At 28.3% G+C, this 13,899-nt stretch overlaps 1 protein-coding gene and 1 long non-coding RNA gene across 2 annotated transcripts in view; one reads left to right on the plus strand and one right to left on the minus strand.

Moving 5' to 3' along the window:
- LOC113376495 (scavenger receptor class B member 1-like) overlaps positions 1-13,899 on the plus strand; it is a 133,024-nt gene that overhangs the window by 113,016 nt on the left and 6,109 nt on the right. The window contains exons 5-6 of the mRNA XM_026616438.1: positions 11,084-11,176; positions 11,785-11,898. Of these exons, the coding sequence (XP_026472223.1) occupies positions 11,084-11,176; positions 11,785-11,898 (207 nt within the window). The remainder of the gene's footprint in view (positions 1-11,083; positions 11,177-11,784; positions 11,899-13,899) is intronic.
- Positions 1-13,899, minus strand: part of LOC113376496 — a 61,281-nt gene that overhangs the window by 11,326 nt on the left and 36,056 nt on the right. The gene's annotated exons all lie outside the window — the stretch shown is intronic.

Here is a 13,899-nt window from a genome sequence, read left to right on the forward strand (position 1 = left end):
TTATTATATTACAATTACTACATTGTAATGACTATCAGCTCCTGAAAAGCTTGTAAAGTTAATTGTTATCACTCAAATGTAACAAGAATAATTTCATTTGTTTTTTCAATGAACATCTCTTAATTTTCAAAGATGATTTGTGAATACAGAATTGTTCCATTTGTCCTCTTAAGTTTGGGGAAAAACTAATGTCTATTTAACTCATTTTTAGAAAATTAATATGGAAATAACGGATGTTTTTTAATTTGTTTTTCTGATAAGGAAATGTGATACCATTTCTATAATATTAGATTAGTATCAATTGAAAACGAAAAAACTCACAAGCGTAACATATTATAAATATAAACTTTGCAGTGTATATTCACATCAAGCAAAAACGATAACGTTATAGTGAAACTATAACAACGTATGATAAAAATGTGCAAATTATTTTACGTTTTTAATTTTTTAACTTTGTCAACCATATAATTTGAACAATAGAAATAAAAATCTAGACGTTAGATTAATATATTATCTGTTATACTCGAATAACCTTACACAAATAATAATTCTATACTTTTCTTTTATTTAAATTATATTTACCCATAAAAACTTGATACAGATATTTGATTTACAAAGCTGATTATTTCCTTTGAATCTATCAACAACTGTTTTTTATACAATTTATAGACGAATTATTTATACATACTTTTCTTTGTTTATCAAGGAGAGGAAAATAACCACCTGCCATCTACCGAAAAAGATTCAAATTGATGAAATAAAAGTTTAGGAAATACGGATAATTAAAATAATTTTTCATTGTTTAAATAAGACCTTATAACTATTGTATTAGTACATGTGTTTACAAGTAGCTAATTAATCGGTTATATTAATTGTGTATCCTTTCATTATCAATATTCTTGTTCAAATGAATTGATAATTTTAAAATAAAATAAGCGTATTATATTTAGGGTAGGGTGGGGCACAAAGCTCCGATTTGACTTTGAGCAATTATATTGTGAAAACCAAACCAATTATAACAAGTAACACATATCAAACAAACAACTATCAGACTATGTTCAGTTAAACTCCTAGCTAATTCATCATTTAAGAAATATGTTATTGTTGTTATTAAACCATTTGTAACCTGGTCCTTTTCACCCCATAGGCGGGGTAAAATGAGACGGCCATGGGGCAAACAGGTCCAATGTATGTTCTTAGTCTCGAAGGGATTTTACGAAATAATAGCTACATTATTTAACTAATACGAAATATAAATTTTTTGGGTATTATTTTCAGAGATAATAACTGTATATAACATTGATGTAGTATTTCATAAAAAAAATCATCAGCAGGTTTAAAATAAATATTTATTTAACCTAACTTTTGTAAAATTTTATTTACTATTTTTTATTGTTCATACCTCTGCCAGGGTAGAGGTTCTTACCCTACTCACGTGTAAGTTTTAAAAAAATATAAATAATGTTTGCTTAAAAAATATATTGTATGAAGGTCTCGAAAAATAAACGGCAGTGCTTACAACCTAAAAAACAACGAAAGAACTTTAGTTATGAATTTTCAAATATTGCCGTTTATTTCCCGAAAGCAACGTTGTAAAGTTCTAGATAATGGCTGGTTATACGAGGTCTGTTCAAAAAGTACCCGGAATTTTCGTTTTTTCAAAAAAATATTTATTTATTCGTCTACATTAATGTGGTCCCCTTCAAAGTAATCCCCCCCAGATATAATACACTTATGCCAGCGTTTTTTCCAATTTTCGAAGCACCCTTGATATTCACTTTTTGATATGTCCTTGAGCACTCTCAGCGATTTTCTTCAATCGAGGAAAACCGCCGTCCTTTCATGGGTCTCTTCAACTTTGGGAATAGAAAAAAGTCACACGGAGCCATATCTGGTGAATTTTTGCACTTTGCAACAGTTTATTTCATTTTTTACGCAAAATTTAATACAAATTCTTTGACTTTTCAATTCTTCCATTGTAAAAATCGCCGAGCTCAGAAAAACACGTCGAACCTTAGCGACAACCACAGACAAAGTAAACAGTGAATATAGCTGAAAATTTCATCATACTTTAGGGGCATGTATACCAACACAATAAAAAAAAAAATTTGACAATCAGACACTCCAGACCCGCGAAATTTAATTATTAGTAATTCCGGGTACTTTTTGAACAGACCTCGTACATCTTTTTTCCTCTACTTTCAAAAATTGTTAAAAAGTTCTTAACATTACTTGTTTTTGAAATATCGGTGGTGGACTTTTTTACCTGCGGACATCTAAGCCCCGCTCTACTCTATTTAAAAATGTTTGATTAGTTCGAGAAAATTGAAGAAATACATTGAAATTGTTTCGAATCTTGGAAATTAGCTTTCAAACTGCTCTGGATTCAATATCCTGATGAATGAATCATTGTCAGTATCGACTAATGACGATTCTGAGTTATATTTGTCACATATTTTAATCGTAAGTGTGACGTTATTTGAGTTTTTGAAAACTAGGCTGTTTCCTGAAAGCCAACCAAGACTGACTGTTAGCACACGGGCTATAACGAATAATGTAAATATTGTCAAAGGAAAGTGTACACTTGCTCATCTCGTTTTCTTAAACGCCAATTGTCTTACGGATATTTACAAATGAGATGTAACATGAACAAACGACCATTGTTCCAAAAGATCGATAGATAAATATTGCATGTTTTATTTTATTGTCCCATGTTGTAATTCAATATTGTTTTAAAAATAAATAAAATACTGGTTAGAACAATCTGTACTTAAGATCACTGATAAACAACACAGAGAATAGAATATCATATTTCTATTTTCATACGCGGAGTCCTATTTATTATTTAGTATTGAAGACTTAAAATGCTTACTAAACAAAATATAGGGTATGGGGTAGAATAAGTTATAGTAATCGCAAGAAAATAGAGAATAAAGATTTTTATAGATCTTTACGTTTCGAAGTCTTTTGGACAAAGTAATATAATTCATTTACAAATCCTGGTGAAAAGTGATGTCGCTAAAGAATCAAATCTACTTATAATTGTACGACACAAAAATACAGTATTTTAAAACTAAATATTTATATTTATTATGATTTTGTAGTAAACCTTGCTACAATACGGGTAAAAGTTCTAATCGTTCATCCATTACCTATATAATTACAATTAAATCTAACATATTATGTTTTTTTTTCAATTTATGAAAGTGCCAGAGAGCGCACTGAAGGTTATAAGATCTATAGAAAAGGATAAGTTACAGTAATAAATCATTAACAGGCTATTAATTCAACATGCATCAACATACATATATTAAAATTTAATATAATGAAAAGCAGTGAAAGTGTGATCCGCAAATAGGTTTAGTAAAACACTTTTGACCTTTCATGATGAGCAGATGGTAATGTAATTTCCAATTGCATAATCAATAAACGAAGATACATTTTGCCCATGTGTTAACTTCATATAAATAAAATAACAAATTTCTTATGAATTTTATAGAAAATAATAATGCATTTCCAAAATTAATAAAGCTAAGTAAAGTTCTAAAAAACAAATGGATTTTTTCCCATGATATTTCCATAAGAAACTTTGGTTGGAGTACTGACTGTCTTAAAATTAATATTGAGAGCTAAAACTTTCAAGGATTTTTTTTATCAATTTGAAAGCATTTGAGCCTCTGGGAACAAAGAAATTAGAAAATATACATATTTAGGACCACCCTAATATATATATACGATACCTATCACAGATACAGAAAACAAATACACTATTGCGATGCTTTAATAAATTTTTAGAAGTAGAACCTCTTTAGGGTGTAAATCCGTACAAATGCAACGGAAATGCGTTACGGCAGATGAGATAAGATAAGAGTCGAGTGCCAAAGATTCGTCATTGTTCTCGATGATATCATTGCTATACGGATCGATTGTGATTAGTCGTCGTGCATGTGAACAGAGATCTGTCGTTGTATGCGTACCGGCATCAACGTTGTGTGCGTACCGATATCAAAAAGGAAATCGGCATAGATAACTTTTTAAAGTGACATCGTAGTACAAATCTCGATTTAATGAAAAATGCCTGAATCAGAAGAATATTTCACCCTGTTCCTTAATATTTTACCCTGTTCCTTTGAAATTATTTTTATATTATTCGCAGTTTCTATAAATCTTTGAAGTTATTACAATGGAAAATATTAATAATATTAATGCAGGACAGATATTACAGCTGTTCAATGAATGAGATTATATCGCCAGCGAAAAAGTAAAAAAAATACAAGCAGTCGATGAATGTACGTTAATTTTAATTATATAAAGTTCTTCAAATACAATTACATGATGAGGGAAGTTGCGAAAACAATATTTCTTTGGGCGTTGTTTAAGATAATCTACTGTGGGAACGAATATTATAGAATTTATTAATCAGCAATTTCTTCATTCCTCTAATGAAGGTTCATTTCTGAATGCTAATTACAGTGACAAACCGATCATGTCATATTTGAAGTATGACTTTAATTACATTATTGTTTTCAAATATTATACACATTTTTAATGCTTTTATTAATATTTGAATTAAAATTTATCATTATATAAATGTGTATAATGGTTGACACTAATAAATGTGTGCATCACGAGTGTTATTATATTACTAATAAGCATTATTCAAAATCATTATATGATGTATTTATTTTCACTTAAATGCCATTTTGTACAGTAGCAAATAAGTTTTACTTCAATTGCGTGTGAACCTTACGGGTACTCTTTTTTTTCTTGTCTATTTGATGTTTGCCATGTAAATATTGTGCGCATCCTCATGCCACATTGTTATATTTAATTAGGATATCAACTTTTATTTTCCACTGAATTAAGAATGTTAGCCGAAATGTATGGTTGTCTTTTTTATTTATAAAATCAAATTTTTATACTTGTTTATCTATGATGGTTGTCAATTTTTTTTACAAAATCAAATTTTTTATTGATGTAACATCCGTTATATGCGTATATAGAAGAGTGGCTGATGTTAACGTCTTTAATTAATATAAATTCAATATCAATTTAATCCAAATCTCGCTTTCCAAATACTCAAATAAATGCAAATCGTCCACAGTTAAATCTTTAACAGCAATTTGATCTAAATTACAGTTTGATTCGATTCATTTCGCTTTGTTTCAATAATGATGATCGATATTCTGTCTTTCTCCGGGCGGCACTAATTTCACGAATCATTTAGGTCGCGGAGAAAAAACTCACTATTCTCCAACTGAGCGTTGCATTATTATTACTACTATGACCCACATTATTTGCAACGATGCTATGGAAACTAAAGGTTGTCAAAAGTTTTTAAACAGAAAATAATAAAAGTCGAATTTTAATTTTAAATCACTTTTATAGATATCAAATCATAACAGCAAACAGAATCCTACGAAAAAAGTTCTACTTATTTCACGAACATTATAAACATTTTTTAAATACAAACTAACTTTTCTAGACTCTTTTATATCCTCTTATTTCAAGAAAACCTATATGTTTTTGTTTTCAATATGCGATCATAAGCAATTGTATGTGTTTTCAAGAGATTATAATAAAAAGTAGAAAAAATTTCATTCTTAGCACAATATTATTGATATTTATTGAAGAAGTTGAATTTTTCTTATTAATTTAGGAGGTGTGGAATGTTTTCAGGCGATATAAATTTTCAGAAATATTAAATATAGTTAATTTAAAATTATAAAACATCGTATTATCATAGTTTCATTCACTCCATGAATTACAATTTTTTTTTAATAAAACTATTTACATGCATATAGAAAATAAAGAGTGAAGTAAATTATGACGTGTAAGTTAGTATTTTGTAAATACACCAATGGTTTCATATATTACACTTACAATGTGAGTGCTTAAAGTATAATAATTTAATATTCCGAATTAATAATCGACTAATGTCTTGAGATTATTCTGGCGGTAAGAAAAATTAATATCGATTATCTCTAATTTTCCTAAAAACATATTCAATACTATATAATAATATACAATAGAGCGGAACACAAAGGTTCAATTTGAATTAAAGTAATTATACTTTCTAGACCAAATGAAATACATGACAACACATAACACATACTAAATAAACAACTATCGTGCTATGTTCAGTAAAATTTACAGTTATTTCCTAAATATAGAAAAGTGTTTCTTTCACTATATTTCTAAAATTTGTCATCTGATCCTTTTTATCCCACAGGCCGGAAAATACCCAAAATCTTAATTTATAATATATACTTATATTTAATTTTAAAAGTATTTTACGGGATTTTACAAAATAATAGCTATAATATGCAAAATTTTGCAAACCAATGCAAAAAAAAATTACAAAGAAAACACTATATATAACATTGATCTGGTATTTAGTCAGAAATATTCATCAGCAAAATAACTATTAATTTAATTTATTTCTTATGAAATTGCTTTTTAAACTAAATTTACATTTTTATTTGCTATTTTTTATTGTTTGAGCCTTTGCCAGTTGGTCTAGTTGGTTCTTTTCACCCATTCACATGTATGCTATTATAAATATTATATAAAACATCTGTTGAATCTAACTTAAAATTCGCAATGCATCTTATAAAACAACTAAATAGCGTATACTTAAAATTTATATTAAGATCTCGTACACTAAACAAAAGTGCACACAAACCAACGAAAGTAAATACTTCTGTTATAGATTTTCAAGCAAGGTCGTTTATCTCCCGATAGCAAAGTTGAAGCGAAGACTTATTATAAATCTTTTCCCTCTTTTTCCAAATATTGTTGGAAAATAATCCTTACTTAACTTATTTTTAAGGTATCGGTGGAGGACTTTTTTACCAGTGGATCTTTAAGCCCCGCTTTACCCTATGTATGTTCTAGCTATGGTTCTAGCCGTTATAATACGTTATCGATATCTCGAAACAATTTTCATTAATTGTAAGATTAAAGTTAACACATTGAACATAACAATGTATATAGTTTGAAAAGCTCTGCGGAGAGCAAACGTTAGTCTACCTACATGAAGAGTAGTCGCTTCTGAATATTTCATATCACGACAGCCGTTTGCCTAGAAGGCCATGGACGTACGTGTTACACACATTTCACATTAGTATTGTGAAAATTATATAAATCGCGAATACTGATATTATTTTGTAATGATTGGATTGATATATTTGGCAGATATCAGTCAAAAATGGATAATCAGTTGGGCTTTCTAAAGTTGAGAAACGTTTGTTTTATTTATATCATTAACAAATATATAAATCATACAGTGTGCAACATTTTATTATAATAAATTTCTACATAAGCTACGAGCGTTAAGACATTCTGTGGTTTATATTAGGAAGGTCATAATTTTCCAGGCTCAAGAGATAATAATCTCAATATACGAATTTTTAATATAATTTATGATAAATTTATGACAAACTCAAAAGATCATTAAGATTATGTCTTAATGACTGTTATAGGATGTTTCATTATATAGCAAAGAAAATAGTAAAATAATAAATTTTACTAATAGCTAGTTTAACGAGACATTGAAATCTAAACGACACTACGCACTAATCTCCTGATTATTCCCTACTATTGTTATTTCAATTGTAGACAAAATACTAGGAATGCAAGAAATCGACTTCTTTTGTGTATAAGAAGACGTTATCCCTGAATAAGTAACCTAAGAGAACCAGAAAGTAACAACTTTCATTGAAAATGGTACAAGGGTATTTATAATTCAACATTGAAGCCCATAGCTACAAAGTAAATACATAATTGACTCATTGCATATGCATGAATCAGAGATACTAGATTAATTTGTAGTATTCTCAACTACAATAAGAATTTTACATATTGTATAATGTTAGCAATATATGTAGATTATCAATTATCACTTAATACCGCGTAATCACAATTTCGCATGTAATGCACTTAAAAAATGTGTTTTTTTTTGTTAAACATGATTTTTGCTTGACTATTGATCTTTTTTCAATCTTCTCGTACATTTATTAATTATATAAAATTTATGAAAAATTATAGTATAAATAATCTGGAAATGATTTCATTTCAATTGAATTGGCGAATTTTGTTAGCCGAGTTCCGCTTAACATCACTTTTTTCATTAATTAATTAATTTTTGAAATAGGAAGCAAAATGTGAATATTCATTTTTAATTTTGCTACAGCATGGTTCGCAATTTTAATCTTCAATTTCAAAATTTTTTTTTTTGCTAAAATGCTCTCTATGAAACCCATTCATGAATTCTATACTGTGTGTGCACATAGGGAAGTTTTTCACAATGGGAAAATACTGTCAATCAAATTCTGCAATAACATTGATCAATAATATGATCATCTATATTTATCCGATGGTAACCTTTCGGTCGTTAATAGCTAAGCATTGTTTTGAAAATGTTTCAGCGGACAGAGAGAATAAATTTAATTTTTTTAATAAGCTTAGAAAAATCTTGAAAAATTCAATGAAGGACATTGACAAACACATCGGTCGGTTATCGAGCTATATGAACAATTATTGAACTACAAAAATGACTTATTATGTAGGGATTTGTGGTAGAGCGGCAAAAATTTAGAGTTGTAAGTATTTTTCAATTCCGTATTGAAGAAATTAAAGTAAAAACAAATGACTCCATGAATTAAAAAAAGGGTTGGAGTTGGTTGATAAAAATAGATTCTTTTTTAAAGTTTTTCATGAACTCTAATGAAAAAGCTAAATTTAAGTCAAAAACTTTCATGACTGCATGCGAGATGAAAAATGATTAGTATACCAAAATGGCTAGGAAAAAATTGGAATTGATGACATAAAAAGAAAAATCTGGGGTTGTATGTAATTTTAGTGCTACATTATGAAAAAAAAATTAAGGGTGAACAACCATTACCACTTAGAGGCAATAAAAAAAAGATAGTAGCCGATTCTCAGACCCACTGAGTACGCATATAAAATTTGGTGAAAATCAGTGAAGCCGTTTTGGAGGAGTACTGTAACTAACATTGTGACGTGGAAAATTTAAACTTCTGAATAAGCCTCCTTTTTTCTTCAAAACATTTTATTCATTTAATTTATTTTTCTATTTTTTTATTTAACGTTTCAAGGAAAGGGAATGTCCCCTTTTCCAAATTTGAAAATGACTAATAATTTTCCAATTCAAACACTCAACAAGCACAAAAACGCTCTAAAAACTATGTTTGATAAGTACGTTTGAAATGTGATGCACAATTAACTAAATTTGTTTTTTAAATTTAAATAAATTAATTAAACGATTTGAATCAATTATAATTGGCATATAAATGTGTAAAATAACGCCAGGCCGTAGGTTTATTAATCATTTCGTCAAGTGGCGCATCGCACCGTGAAATACCGGCAATCGCGTCTGCAGACAGTCACTTATTTCCATTTAGAAATTCATTGAAGCAATATAAGAACGCGAAAGTATACCTTTACTCAGATCGCTTTATCATGAAACTCACTTTCTTCAGCAATAATAAATGTAATGATAATGAACTTGATTTACATTTACACAAAACTCATTACGATTGAGTTGATGACCGTCTAAAGGTTACGCAGCCGATAAGATTTAAGTCTCACAAAAAAAATTAAGTCTTATGTGGAAGGTTTCTAAAAAACTGCCAAAAACAAGTATATATATATATATATATATATATATATATATATAATTTAAAAAAAATCTAATGATTCCTTTCAAACTCGTCGGACGATATACAGAAGTTCTAAACGGTTTAATAGTCTTCAGGGGGCGTCCATTAATCACGTGAGGTTTTTAGAGAGAGGGGGGGTTTGACAAAAAATCATGAAATATCACGTGGGGAAGGGAGGCGTATAGTAAGTGTATTTATTTTTTAACCATTTTTTCAAAAAAAGTTAAGACATTTTCAAAAAAAAAAAAATAGTTTTTCACCTAACTAAAGATACATGGGATGTTTGGTAGGGAAGGGAGGTAATTTTGAATATCACCATGCATCACCAAGGAGAAATGTGTCCACAAATCCTTAAAAGCTCGCTCAAGCGATTAATAGACGCCCCCTCACATATAAAGTGTGCTCAAAATTGATATGCACTATTTCATTTATTAAATATTTAATTAAATATATCAAATATTTAATTTAAATATTCGATATTAATCGTAAAATATTTGTAAATCGTAAAAAGTCTTCAATGCGATGAAATCTTTTCATTCAATTTAGCAATAATTATTAAATGAATAGTCAAAACATTATCTGTTGCATCTAAATAACTTTTTTGGTCAATATGATTTGTATGTAAGTGATAGATATATCAATATATAGTCATTGTTTAAAGATAAATGGTCATTGTGATGTTATTATAGAGGTGAACTTTCTGATTGTACTTAGCGATACCAAACCGCGCAATTAAAATTGTCTTATTTCATTTGAATTTCAAGACCAAAAGACCAAAGTAGACCAAATCTTAATATATTTTTTTTTTAATTTTTTTGAACAGCAATCAGAAGCTTACGTCCTATGAGCTGTTGGGCTGAAACTTCTCCTTACTTCGTATTTTTAGATGGTAACCCAATGGTTAATCCATCCATATTTGATGATTTTAATTAATCTAATAGGGCTGACTTTTTATTGGTGCAGCAATGCCGGGCAAGGGCTATTTTCACTTGGAAACATATTGCTATCTATATTTCCAAGTGAAAATCGTTGTCACTGCTGCCTGGCAAGAGCCTGCTCGAAGTGGGTATCGAACCCGGGACCTCTGAAACAAGTCCCGTCGCTCTTAACCGCTTACCATTAATATACTCAATGTTATAACAAATTGATGTTTTTATTGAGACACAAAATAGGATTTATTTTTATAATTGTTATCCAAATCACTCACTTAGTCCATTTTGTGGTACAAAGTTTGATTTGAACAGTTCTACAGCTGATAACTATGTTACGAATTTTAATTAATAGAAATACACCTTACTTCTATTTTCATCATCACGTTTTGAACCGTGCATTAATATAAAATAATTATTATTTATTTATAGATGCTCAAATTGCTTAATATATGAAACTTTTTCTTTCAGAGTGCCACATCTCAATCAAAACATGCAGCCAGGTTCTTGCGATTGGCAATGGCTTCGATTATGGACATTTTAAAAATTAAACCTTTCGTTGAGGTAAAGTTATAATATATATATATATATATATATATATATATATATATAAATTTTATTAAGTTATAAATATCTATTTTACTATTTATGAGGCTAATTTTTATGAAATTTCATTATAGTTACTTTTACTATAAATATAAAATTAATGAAAATGCATTTTTGAAGAATAATAATAAAACTATATTTCTTCAAGAATAGACGTATTACTAAAAATTGTATATATGGTCATTTCGAAAAGCTTTCAAATGTAAAAATAGCATGAAATTAATAGACCGAATACCAGTGACAAACGATTGTCTCAATTGGTTCAAAATATAAAAAAACTATTAGTGTTAAATTTTTGAAATATTTGGTTGCCGATATTTTTGCTTTTTACAGAGATCTGTAGTTGTGAATTCAAGTTTTAAAATTATTACCCATACACTTGCGTTGTTAAAAAATTTATACTTCAAACTATATGAAACCATAACGTATTGTGTAGAATTTTAGATGTGCATCTTTGAAACAAACATAATTTTAGCACAAGATACTAATGGAATTTACTGTTAACTTATAATGCGTTTCTTATATGATTGCGTTTCTTATATGATCTTATTTATTCTTATTTATAGGTATCAGTAGGGCAACTTCTGTGGGGTTACGAAGACCCTCTATTGAAACTTGCTAAAGACGTCGTGCCTAAAGAACAGAAACTTCCCTATGAAGAATTTGGTCTGATGTACGGGGTAAGAAAATTTAATCAACTAGCAATTTGAATATTTACGAGCAAAATTTGAAATAGGTTCACTGTAATTCAATTTGAACTTTAAGTAATACTTTACAGTATATGCAATACTGTTCAATTTGTTTTAACAACATTAAGGGTTAACATATATATATTTAGTCATATGTCATGTAGATTCATTATATTATACATATACCTTTGTTTATCTATTTTAAGACAAAAATAATACTATCTCAATAGAATTTCTAAACATGCATAAACATTAACAAAAACAATTTGAGTTATGCTATATTTAGTCGATTTATATTACTATTTGAATGTAGTGTTGTCACTAGTTACTAACCAAACTCAATAGCATCATATGATAAAATTAATTAGTATATATTCGATAATAAAAGACAAGCTTTCAATTATGAATGGCCAAATAATGCTGCACTGGCTTTTTAATAAAATTATTTTGAAACATGCAGTTTCATAATACAACCTCTATATATGAGCAATTAAAGCAATGTCTTATTTCATAAAGTAATAAAAACGTGTGAAAATGTATATAAGTTCTTATTTGTTAACAAAATTCATTTGCAAGTCTCTGAATACACCATATTGCACGGTTGTATAATTTTTATCGGTGTCATAAAGTTATGATTTAACCTTCGCGAAATCATTGTAATAAAAATGCAAATGCAGTTCGGCGCAATTACAATTTGACTATTTTCAAATAGGTTTTGAATCTTGCTGTCTTGCAATGTGTCAATTGATGTAATTTATAATATAGTTCTTAATAATTGATTTGAGAGTTCATTTCTTATAGTTACACATAAATAATTTGATTTTAACCATATTATATTATGCTCAAGTATAAAATTAGCTAACTATTAGTTAAATATTATATATATATATATATATATGTGTGTGTGTGTGTGTGTGCATTTAATATCGTTAAATTACTACTTCAGTCTAAAACCACTAAAGTCAAGATTAAGTGCTTCTGAATATAATTTCAATTAAATTAGTATTTTAGTAGTAGATACGGTCATGCCACTTTTTTGTTCAGCCATAATTTTGTTAGTTAACCAATTAGCCGGGAGAAAAGTAAATTAAATGGTAGTTCGAACATTTGTCTACGTGGAAATACTGAAATATTGTTCTTAAATCCTTAAATCCTTAAATACGGTTGGATTAGTCATAAAATTAAATCTTACAAAAAAGAGAGTGAAATCGTCCTTGGGGTGTGGATGCATAATAATAGTTTAAAAGACAATCAATATAAATACGAAAATGGTTTATAACGACTTTTATTGTAAGAAATATGTAGCACATATTCCTGACAATAATGACAACATAATATTATAACGAACCATAATTTTTTAAACAAAATCTCTTTGTGAAATCTTTTGTTTTCTTGTATTAAATTTTCTTTTCTTTTTTTCTTTCGATTTTTGTCTAATAAGTTGATCTTTTTTATCTGTTTAGTCTGCACCCAACAACCACATGTCACAAACATACCCAACACACACTTTTGAAAACAAATCATCGTTATGAATGCGCCGAATTATTTATGCAAAAAATTAACTGTTTTTTTATTTTTATTTACTGTTTTTTATTTATTATTATTATTTTATTTATTTGATTTTGCCTATGTCAAAATCAGTGTAGTTTAGCTGTAATGTCGACAGTCACAACCATACCTAGTCTCCCCTACTGTGAGCCGCTGTAAGACTTTTTTAAAAATACAATATTTCACCAAAGATTTTCAAATAACCATTTCGACAGCTTACATTCTCATCAACTTGTCGAAACAAGACACCGATTTCAAAATTTAATTCCCGGATTAAAAAAACGTATACAACGTTATATTTACATATACTAATATATATATATATATATATATATATATATATATATATATATAAAGCGAGAAGTTTTTCTTCAGATGTAATAGTATGATAAAATTATTCTTGGGTATCCATCCAGTAATTAAAAACAGTTTTATTGAAAGAAA

This window comes from Ctenocephalides felis, unplaced genomic scaffold, assembly GCF_003426905.1.
Source record: "Ctenocephalides felis isolate EL2017-DRISC unplaced genomic scaffold, ASM342690v1 CF-g0.4_SCAFFOLD_01886, whole genome shotgun sequence".
Lineage (NCBI taxonomy): Eukaryota > Metazoa > Arthropoda > Insecta > Siphonaptera > Pulicidae > Ctenocephalides > Ctenocephalides felis.